General features: G+C 38.0%; 1 protein-coding gene across 2 annotated transcripts; it reads left to right on the forward strand.

Annotated features, from left to right (window-relative positions):
• On the forward strand, nt 1-11,085 carry nfatc2ip (nuclear factor of activated T cells 2 interacting protein). 2 transcript variants are annotated; one of them, XM_078161634.1, is made up of 10 exons: nt 1-72; nt 3,516-3,614; nt 3,825-3,885; nt 3,961-4,102; nt 5,019-5,099; nt 8,694-8,800; nt 8,831-8,946; nt 9,067-9,211; nt 10,278-10,393; nt 10,484-11,085. In XM_078161634.1, exons 1-10 carry the CDS (start codon nt 58-60, stop codon nt 10,643-10,645), a joined length of 1,044 nt encoding a protein of 347 aa, XP_078017760.1. In that variant the 5' UTR covers nt 1-57; the 3' UTR covers nt 10,646-11,085. The 2 variants fall into 2 exon arrangements, with proteins under 2 accessions (XP_078017760.1, XP_033501779.2); XM_033645888.2 differs by having other exon boundaries at nt 8,694-8,946.
• Nucleotides 11,086-11,338: the final 253 nt, after the last annotated feature.

Raw genomic sequence — 11,338 nt, forward strand, 5'->3', positions numbered from 1 at the left:
CTCATTATTTCCAACAGTCCCTGAAGGCAGCGTCAGCGCGCGGAAAAAGAAACAATCATGGCTGAAGAGGAGGTGAGTGTTTGACAGATTGCCTGTTTTTCGTATAAAACTACCATTTAACTGATGAATTGTGTCCAAAATAACACATGTAATGTTGTTGTCATTTAAGTCGCTACTAGCGAAAACTGAACAGTGAAGGTGTGAAACCACAGAATTAGATTAAACTACCCCCAACGTGCAAATTAGCATCAGTTTAGTCGGAGGTTAGCTAACGTTAATTTGACTCTCTCATCAGAGTTCTTCAAAATAAAAGCCTGTAGGTCTCGTAGGCGATAGAGGGTCCGCTAGCATGCTTTTGCTTTCGTTTTAGTTTACGGCGACACGATAATGACTATGAAAATACCAATTTAACCACGTAAACAAAACCAAATACGTTGTAACTGGATTTGTTTGGCTTCAAGTGACGTTAGTATAACGTGTATAGCGCAGAACCCCTCTCAAACAACGCTTTTAATGGTCAGCGCCAACGCTCAGCTAATTCACAGTAACGCTACCTTTGGTAACGTTAATTATTAGCACTTGGAAATGTGACATTTCACTTTATTAATGGTGCCACCCAGCTAGCTCAAACAAATGCAGTCCAACACAACAATGGAATTAAATCCTACCTTTATAATGGTTCCAGTGTTTGTTGACACCGAGATGATGGAGAAAGTAGCAGATCCTTAAGTACCAATACTAACACATCGCTGCAGGAATACTCCACTATAAGTCCTGCATTCAAAACCTACTAAAGTTAAAAAAAAAAAAAGTGTGTGTACGTATTAACAGCATGATGAAGTTAAAGTAAGACAAGTTTTAAGAAGTCATTGTGCAGCAAAATATTCCCTGTTATATGTGGTGTTTTTTATTTATCCATTTTATTAATATTACTGCTGCATTAATGTGTTTGTTGCATTTTACTGCTGTAGATGTTTAAGGTTGTGTTCATTTTAACTCCTTTATATGGTTGGGTAGTTTAATCTACAGCAGTAAATCATATTCTATAAGATCATCATATGTTTGTAGTGTGGCTGTCCTGTGAGAACCACATATCTCTAAAAAGTCAACTTTTCATGGTGTCAGAAAAACGGCCCTGTTTTCAGCTTTGAGATGATGCATTTGCTGGCTTTTTCTTTTTCCACTTTTTAAGGAGTTTATGTAGCTTAAGATACAGTCAGGTCCATAATTATTTGGACAATGATACAGTTGTCATCATTTTGGCTCTGTACACCACCGCAGTGGGTTTTAAATGAAACAATGAATACCTGCTTAAAGTGCAGACTCTCAGCTTTCATTTAAGGCTTTTTTCAAAAATGTAGTATGAACCGTGTAGGAATGACAACCATTTCTTCACACAGTCCCCCAACTTTAAGGGCTCATAAGTATTTGGACAAACTAACATAATCATCAATTAAACAGTCAGTTTTAATACTTCGTTGCAAATCCTTTGCAGTCAATGACTGCCTGAAGTGTTGGACACATAGGCATCATCAGATGCTGGGTTTCTTCCCTGGTGATGCTCTGCCAGCCCTTTACTGCAGCCGTCTGCACTTCCTGCTTGTGTTTTGGGTGTTTTGCCCTCAGTTTTGGCTTCAGCAAGAGAAATGCATGCTCAGTTGGATTCAGGTCAGATGATATGACTTGGCCATTGCAGAACATTCCACTTCTTTGCCTTAAAAATGTCTTTGGTTGCTTTTGCAGTATGCTTCAGGTCATTGTCCAACTGCACTGTGAAGCATCGTCTAATGAGTTTTGAAGCATTTGGTTGAATCTGAGCAGATAATGGTGCCCCAAACACTTCAGCTTTCATCCTGCTGCTCTTGTCAGCAAGACAAGACTTCACTAGAATAAATACAGAGGGTTTATCACAAGATGCAAACCAATGGTTAGCCTTAAAAATGGAAGGCCAGATTAGAGTTTGTCAAAAACCATCTAAAAAGCCTGTACAGTTGTGGAACAGCATACTATGGACAGATAAAACAAAGATCAACTACCAGAATGATGGGAAGACAAGAGAAGGAAGAAGGGAAGGAACTGCTCATGATCCAAAGCACACCACCTCATCAGTGAAGCATGGTGGAGGTACTGTTATGTCATGGCCATGTATGGCTGCCAGTGGAACTGGTTCTCTTGTATTTATTGATGATGTGACTGCTGAGAAGAGCAGCAGGATGAAAGCTGAAGTGTTTGGGGCACCATTATCTGCTCAGATTCAACCAAATGCTTCAAAACTCATTAGACGATGCTTCACAGTGCAGTTGGACAATGACCTGAAGCATACTACAAAAGCAACCAAAGACATTTTTAAGGCAAAGAAGTGGAATGTTCTGCAATGGCCAAGTCATATCATCTGACCTGAATCCAATTGAGCATGCATTTCTCTTGCTGAAGCCAAAACTGAGGGCAAAACACCCAAAACGCAAGCAGGAAGTGCAGACGGCTGCAGTAAAGGGCTGGCAGAGCATCACCAGGGAAGAAACCCAGCATCTGATGATGCCTATGTGTCCAACACTTGAGGCAGTCATTGACTGTAAAGGATTTGCAACCAAGTATTAAAACTGACTGTTTAATTGATGATTATGTTAGTTTGTCCAAATACTTATGAGCCCTTAAAGTTGGGGGACTGTGTGAAGAAATAGTTGTAATTCCTACACGGTTCATACTACATTTTTGAAAAAAGCCTTAAATGAAAGCTGAGAGTCTGCACTTTAAGCAGGTATTCATTGTTTCATTTAAAACCCATTGTGGTGGTGTACAGAGCCAAAAATGACGACAACTGTATCATTGTCCAAATAATTATGGACCTGACTGTAAGTACCTGGAATTACTACTTAAGCATTGTACTTGAGTAAATTGATCTAGTAAATTTTCACCACTGCACTTCAGGATAACACAAATTAATAACGCCACAAACAAAATTACCATAAACTGAATGAACACATTGTTAAAACAGTTTCAACACAAACAAAACATTACAGCCTTCATGAGGATGAGATTTATTACAGAGCTATTTGAGCAAGGTGTACATAACTGTGTGCTCCACCCCCCTCCACGTAAATTGGAAGGTTGTTTCCTGGAAAGCTTACATCATAGTTACCTTTCTTACAAAAATTTACAGTGACTTCTTTGATGGGTATTTAATTAAGATAAAGAGATTTGTTTTCACTAACATTTAAGAAAAATACTCAAAAATACTCATCACAACCACTGTACATTCAATCTACATTATTTTTTTCCTGAGATATAGCTTATTCATTGTTTGGTGCAACGCTTATGTAGAAATTGTAGATTGAAATTGTCCTGTTTTTTCATACATGTGTGGAATAGAGTAAAAAGGTAAATTAAGTTAAACGAACAAGTGTACTATTACTCAGTTCTACAAAAAGCACATCATATACCATTTATTAAACATTTAAAATGTATATATCTTATGTAGAGAGCATCTGAACACCGCCTCTGTCTCTGTTCTATAGGTGTCTGACAGTGAGCAGCAGGCTGTGAAGCCGCCTCCCAAACGACGACGCATCCTCGACCCCTCAGCTATCGTCTCGGTGCCTGTTTACTCCAACAAGGTAAACAGCCAGTGGTCAGTAAAGGCTGACTCCAGAACATTGGAATTTTTTTTTTTTTTTTTTTTTTTTAATGCTGACAAAAACTGTAACAATCATTCCACACTATGGATCAGTGCTTAGTGAGAGTTTGTGCTGATATATTTGATGTCTTAAAATATTTGTCCAAAAATAACTGTGTATTCTAAGTCACCTGAGTGGTTTTGTTTTCAGGTAAACAGCAGTCTGCAGCTGAAGCCAGCAGCAGCTGTGTTCACAGAAGAGGAAAAGTCAGGTAAAAACTTCGAAACAATTCAACTCAATAGCAGATGGCTTTTATGCTATACTGATTGTTTGTGTCTCTGAACAGAGGATGCTGCAGACGACAGTTTGTTGTCAATGTTTTCATCTCGAGAACCAACAGCAACTGTCATCGCCCTCAGTGACTCTGAGGAGGACGAAGTAGAACATGTGGAGAACAGACCACAACAAATGACAAAGAAAAAAGAACCGTAAGTAGTTAAAAAGTGGGCTGTAAAATCAGGAAATCCACATTTGGGGGTCCCTTTCTCACAGCTTTATAGCTAAATTCAACAAAAAAAACTTTTCTGACATAACTACACTTTGGAGTTATAGAACATTTCTGCAACTTAGTAATATCTTAAAGATTTGTTCTATTTTATCCGCTAAGAATCTGGAAACTGTAAGCCATGTTATTATTACATCCTGCTTAGACTACTGTAAGTGGTTGTATTCCTGTCTCACTCACTACAACCTCTCCAAACACCAGCTCGTTCAAAACACTGCAGCAAAAATACTCAAAATGTAATAGAAGAGTCCACATAACACTTATTGTAGCATCTCTACACAGGTTACCTGTACATTTAGAATTGATTTGAAAGTTTTAATGACTGCTTTAAACCATGTTTGATGTTTGGGGTTAGTTCCTGATTACATCACTGACTCAGTAACCCCTGATCAGCCTGAATGCAGCCTGAGATCCTCCAGTAGAGATCCAATGGCCAGAAGAGACAGAGCCTTTGGAGTCAGGGCCCCACATGCTGCAATGACCTACAAGCTAGCTGTGATTCTTCTTTCAAATCTCTCTTAAAAGCGCAAAGAACTGCTTTTTCTTGTATTGGTTATACTTCCATTTCATTTCACTTGTTTTTATACTTAACTACATTTTAGAACGTCATACCTTGCCGTCAACATTATTGAATCAATTCTACTTTTGGTAGAATTATGTTTTATGTCTTTGCAGAGCACCTTGTAACTTGTTTTTGAAAAGTGCTAAATACATAAAATGAAATGATGATAATAATCATTCTTATTATTGTTAGAATTCAGGAGTGTTACAATAATTATTTAAACTCAAACCTTTTAAGATTGATTTAGTATAAACATGTTTTCTTACCTTTATTTCAGAGCAGTCATTCGATGCCCATCTCCCCCTCCACCAGAGAGTCCAGTTAAGAAACAGTCCAGACAGGTCAAACAAAAGATCAGGTGAGTCGGGATTCTTTGTTCACTTGCAGTTTAAACCCAAGAAGTAGATATATAGCTGATATCACTCATGATATGATAACAATAACTATAAAATGCATTTCCTGCAGAAAATGCATGTGAATGCTGACAGGTGAAATTGCAAAGCATTGGCAAAATAACAGGAATCTTGAAGCCTAAATACATTACACTGCACTGCTGAAAAGCCTGGAAAAATAAATTGTAAAGCTGACCCTAAAGAAGCTAAAAGCTGAAATACCATGCTAGAAAAGCTAAAAGCTAAACTGTAATACTGTCATTTTAAAAGTTGAAATCAATTAACTGACAATGCTGAAGGAAGAAATGCTTTGTACTTTAAAAAGCTTAGGAGGTTAAGAAAAGATTAACACAGGCATAAATGCTTATCAGAGGCATAACGTTTTGACATTTGAATGGTTTCTGTAGCTAAAAGTACGCAGAAGTTGTAGTCGATTTAAAAAATGTACAAAAGAAGTGTAACTTGTGACAACACATAGAGCGGTATTAGTTAAAATAGACATCCAAAGTGAAAAAGTGTAAGCTGTATTGCTGAAGTCTTCACGTTAAGCACACTGAGATTTTGCTGAGGATGGAGACATGTCATGTGTGGATAAAGGTAAAAAAGAAAAAAGATTGAGAACTTGATGAGATGAATTAAGTTTAGTCACTGTCAGTCCTTTCACAGGACAAATATATCTACGTTTTGATGTTTAAGTTGTGTAATTGTGAGAAATGAATGTTTTGGAAGCTACAGTAGTGTAATTTATGCTTGGGCGCACATTGACATGACGTATTTTCACCAGAAAAAGGTGTTGCTTGACACTTTTCTTTTACTTTAACTTTTCTTTTGTTGTGCACATGGATAATTTTCTTATGTCGCGGACATCGTCATAATTTGTCGCACAGTGTGATTGGTAGTGTTACTGTTGTCACCATGGAGACAGTATTTTAAAATCCACAGCGACTCTTCCATGCATTCAGCGTCTCTGTCCACAGAAGCAGCTGTGTGTCAGCAGCAGCTGCTGGGAAGCTGAGAGGACAGGGGCTTGCCCATTATACATCTATGGGCTTGTCAAACTGCCTTCACAAGGCTGACTGACAGCAGGCATTTACTGAAGATAAAATTGTCATGTCAGCTCCATGGGAAGAAATCAGCAGTGTTCGTATATTTTGACTTATTTTATTTTCCTGTCTGTCGTAACAAGTGAGAGGAATCTGCAGCTCCAAGACAGAGTGGGACCTGATCAGTCAAGGTTAATAAGATAAAGACACATGTACAGTGGTATATTTGTGTCATTTAAACAGCTGTCTGTGCAGATTACTTAACAACAACAGAAACAGACTCAGACCATAAACAAAAGCAGGGCACCTCTGGTTACCATAGAGATGACTAAACCTTTCGCCAAAGCATGAATTGAAAACATCTTGTGACTATTTAATTTCTGTCGAGTAACTTTCTTCAAAAGTGTTACGAGCCCAACCATAAATTAGCCTTAAGTCAGAAAATTCTGTAAAAGCAGAATGGCAGAAAATTATCAATGGGTGACATCAAAGTTAATGTGACAAACTTTTAGCAGTGCAATAATCATGCCTTTAATAAACTCAGAAAACGTCTGAAGACAGCATAAAATGTCAACCATGATAACAAGATTTTTGAAAGCTGCATAGAAGTTTATTAGTTTAAAGTGTTGCCACCTGTTTAAAGTTTAAATGAAGTCTCTAGCTGAAAGTAAGCATGAACTAGCATATCAAAGTGGACCAGGTTTGAGGGAATTTCAAGATGCTTTTCATTGACTTGCACTATAAAGAATAAAGATGAAAAAAGCTTAGTGTACTAAAAAATGCAGGTAGAAAGGGGGTAGAGGTAGAAACAAGAAAAATAAAATAGCTGCTGCGCAGCGATGGGTCGGGTCCGGGCATTTTTAGGCAATTCTGAGCAACAAGCAGAAGAATTGGAAGATATTTAGGAATTTAGCAACACAATCTGCCTTTTGCATCAGCTGACGCTTGAACTCACAACCTCTGAGACTAAGAATCAACTTCTTCAGTGACAATTCATGTGTAGCTTCACAAATTGACTAAGCCAGACGTGCAGGTTTAGCAGCCGTCCATGCATGGAATATATTTTAACAGTGATTGATTTGCTTCATAAGTGAAAAACTGATGTTTAACTAGTTGAGCTATGTGCAAAGTGAGAAGCTTCAGATGGTTTCACACTGAAGTATTGACACTGGATCTTTGTGCAAAGTTTGGTTTATTTTCAAGCATGAGAAGGCAGATTTTCTAGCAGAAAAAAGACTTGAAGATGCTGCACAGTGATCAGACACACTCAGGCAATTTTGAGCAATAAGCTGGAGCACAAGAAGATGTTTACATTACAATGTGGATTCTGCACCAGTTGAGGCTCGAATCCACAACCTCTGGAACCTAAGACGGTCATCTACCACTCTGAGCTAATTGGCAAGTAGCAACTCAACAGTGGCTTCACAAATTGAGTAAGCCATTCACTGTTGTGTAGGAAAGCAGCCATCTGTGCATGGAAAGGCAGATTTGAAACCACTGTAAAAAATTCAGTTATTAAGACAAAAATCTGAAAATACACTTATTGCATCTAGACAGCATGGAGATGTTGGTAATGTGTTTGTAACAATGATTGATTTGCTCCATAAGTGAAAATCTGATGTTTAAAATTGCCATTTTAACATTGACTCCAATTGTTCACATTAGAGCAAAATTCAAAATGCTGTCAAAAATTCAGTTTTTGAGATAAAATTCTGAAATTTGCCACACATCATCTACCATGACTCTAGAATTTTGTCATTTTTTCCATGAACATTGAAGATTTATTTAGCAAGAATTTGCATGTATATGTTTACAGTACCGTTCAAACATTTTGATGCACTGTAGGCTCAATTTTTGATAAATCAAAAATCTGAAAAACATAGTTTTTGTAGGACAGTTTGAAGATGCTCTGTAGCAAGTTTGGTGTCAATTGAGCAAAAATTGTGGGAGGAGATAGGTTTAAGAAGTTTTACAGTTTTTGAAAAAAAAATAGAGTGATGGACTTCATAATTTTTTATAAGATTTAATGTACAAAAGTTTCTTCAGTATTGGGGCTACAGTTTGATGAAAGTTATGAAGTTGTAGCACATATGGTTGATTTGTTATGAATTTTCAAAGTTTCGAACTTTAGACACTTGCTGTAGCGCCACCATCAGGACTATTGGCTTGAGTTTACAGCTGAGGATATCTGGCATGAGACTGGACCTTTGTGCAAAGTTTGGTGAGTTTTCACCCATGGGAAGTATGATTTCCCCGGAAGGAGAAGAAGAATAACTAGGATTACAATAGTGTCCTGGCAGCTTAGCTGCCCGGACCCTGAATATATAGCGCACGTCCTTAAAGAACTAAACATTCTGATATTTGAATGGTTTCTGTGGCTGAATGTATGCAGGATTAGTTGACCAAAAAACATGCGTGCTGCTGATTCAGCATTCACACTAATGACTATTTATAGAGCACAATTCGTTGAACATGGAAAGTGCTTTGCACAAAAATAAAGCAAACCTTCTTCCTCAGCGAGATCGACAAAAAGCTCCGGGCGGTGAACTCCCTCCTGTCTCCTGAACCTCAGCACCGGAGGTCCAGAGGTCGCTCGTCCCCAGGAGAGCAAGACAATGATGACCTCATCATCATGAACCCTAACGATGATGATGTCATCATCATGAACCCTAACTCTGGGCTTCAGGATTCTCTGTACAGCTCGTCAGTCCGGGAGATCCCCCTCAAGATCCGCTGTCGTACGGACATTCACAAGATCCCAGTCCTGTCTGTACGTACACAGAGACAATATTGTTAAAAAAAAAAAACAAAGTAAAAACATTCAGATACATGCAGTAGTACACAATAATGTCACTTATTTGGGTCTAACACAAGGTTTGTTTGCTTTTAGTCGACACCTCTGAGTGATGTGGTGACCCAGCTGTCCGTCATCCTTAACGTTCCTCCTCCTCGCCTCCTGCTGTTGAGGGAGGCAGTGGAGCTTCCAACAGACTCCACCGTTGGCAAGCTCGGCCTCGGCATTGCTGACATCATAGGTGGGTCACATGGCATGCAAGCTGTTCTTCTCTTTTTTAGCAAATTGTTCTTATCATGAAAAAATGTGGTTTTAAACAGTTGAGTTAGAAAGTTCATTCTTCAACTTGTAAGTAGCAGTGAGATAAACAATTCTCATCACAGGATGTGTTTCTGAGGCTTTCGGCCACATGTCATGGCCTTCCTCAGTGGATGGAGTTTGCTTGGGTTTTGTTGTGTGACGTAAATGTAGAATTTCAGTCGTGAATGCTTCAGAAATTCAGAGTGAAGCTTATGATACAATGTTTTTACATTCTTTTTGAACAAACAATGAAATTAAAAAAGATGGTCTCCAACATTGAATGCTTGTGAATTGTGAAAGATTTAATCAGCTCATTAGTTGTTTATGTATTTTGAGATCTCTTATCTGTCATTACAATTTTGTGCTTGTATTCTCGGGGACCAAACCAAACACAGTTGCAGTTTTTTCATTACACCACCAGAGGGCACCAAGTCATTATCCTTAACACCACTACTCATCTGCAACACAAAGGTGATGATGCAGGGCCTCTGTACAAGACAGGGCTGCAACAATACAAAGTAAATTAGGACTCACATTAACTGATATTTTACTTAAGTGGTGCAAATTCATATAATCTGCAATTATTCGGGGCAGTTGGCAGCCATGTCCTGCTGTTAATCCACAGAACATATTGTGAGCAGTTTCACTGGCTTTCTCGCACAGTATTTACACTTGTTTTAATTTGCCTTTTTTTATTTATTCTGTTGTATTTTCAATTTATTGTAAAGCACTTTGAGCTACACTGCCTGTATGAAAGGTGCTAGAAAACATTTTTATTATTAGAAAGATTATTCAGTTATCAGAATAGTTGCCAATTAATTTTCTGAACATCGGCTAATCAATTTAACAACTTATTGTTGCCACTCTAGTTTGGACCAAAGTCCAACAGACATTTCCATCCATAGAGCCAGGCTGCTGAAGTGAGTTGTTAATTAGTCGTTAAAAAGGCCGCAGGGTTCGAAAATTAAAATTCCTAATCCCAAATCCTTTTTCTGTTTATTGTGCAGAGTGTGTCGTCATGGCAGCGGAGGATAAAAGTGAAGCAGACAGCAGCAGCAACAGCATCACCGTGAGGCTGCAGAGCAAAGACAGAGACTCTTCACAGGAGTTCTCTCTAAGCAGAGTTTGTAGCTCCTCTTCTCTCCGTCATCAACTTTGTTTGTTTTAACAGCAGGACACACACCAATGTTGTAATAATCTGTGTGTGTTTCAGGACGCACCACTAGGCTCTATCTTCACCCAGTACCTGTCCAGGATGTCGATAAACACTCAGAGTAAGGTACGCTTCCACTTCGATGGCTGCAAAGTGAAACACAGCCAGACGCCGGCTCAGCTTGACATGGAGGACGGAGACATCATCGAAGTTTGGATTTAGATTAATTTCATTACATGGATAATATGTATATAAAAAAAAATAGAAAACCACTTGTTGGTAGTTCAGTCACTTTATTTGTAAAAGTCAATTATTTTTAAATGCTGAAAGTACAAAGATACAAAGACAATGGGATTATATGTTTACAAACTATTCAAATCTTTTTTTAAAAATCTGACTGTAAACATAAAAGCCATTAAATGACTGTATAATTGTAAATTTACTGTAATTCTTTTTGTGACTGTACAGTAACTACTTACTTTTTTACTGTTATTGAAATAATTAAAGGAGTTGAAGTTACTCTGTAAGAAAACTCACAGGTTGTAAGTCTGTAAGTGGAAGAGGAAGTAGATCCTTTAACCTTCCCGTTATCCTCAGATTCACTAATGTCTTGTCTTTAGGGTCAGTTTGACCCCAGCTGGAGCTATTAAACCTCCAGAAAAGGATTATAGTTGGGTCCCTCTCTTTTTTGCGATCATTATTATTATTATTATTATTATTATTATTATTATTATTATAAGTATTATTATTATATCGCTTCCCATGATTGCAAATGAATTCATCTTTGCACATATGTCCAGTACAAAGTTCCTCAATTAGAATTTGGGGCTAATAGTCCTGATGGTGGCGCTACAGCCATTGTCTAAGTTCAGAATTTTCAAAATGCATAACAAACTCATGAAATCAGAAGATGAG

Source organism: Epinephelus lanceolatus, chromosome 18 (genome assembly GCF_041903045.1).
Source record: "Epinephelus lanceolatus isolate andai-2023 chromosome 18, ASM4190304v1, whole genome shotgun sequence".
Classification (NCBI taxonomy): domain Eukaryota; kingdom Metazoa; phylum Chordata; class Actinopteri; order Perciformes; family Serranidae; genus Epinephelus; species Epinephelus lanceolatus.

Bases quoted from the DNA above. Each gene is read 5' to 3' on its own strand.
- nfatc2ip (XM_033645888.2), top strand. The intron at 4,103-5,018 runs GTAAGTAGTTAA...CCTTTATTTCAG, and splicing joins ATGACAAAGAAAAAAGAACC to AGCAGTCATTCGATGCCCAT. The intron at 9,212-10,277 runs GTGGGTCACATG...TTTATTGTGCAG, and splicing joins CGGCATTGCTGACATCATAG to AGTGTGTCGTCATGGCAGCG.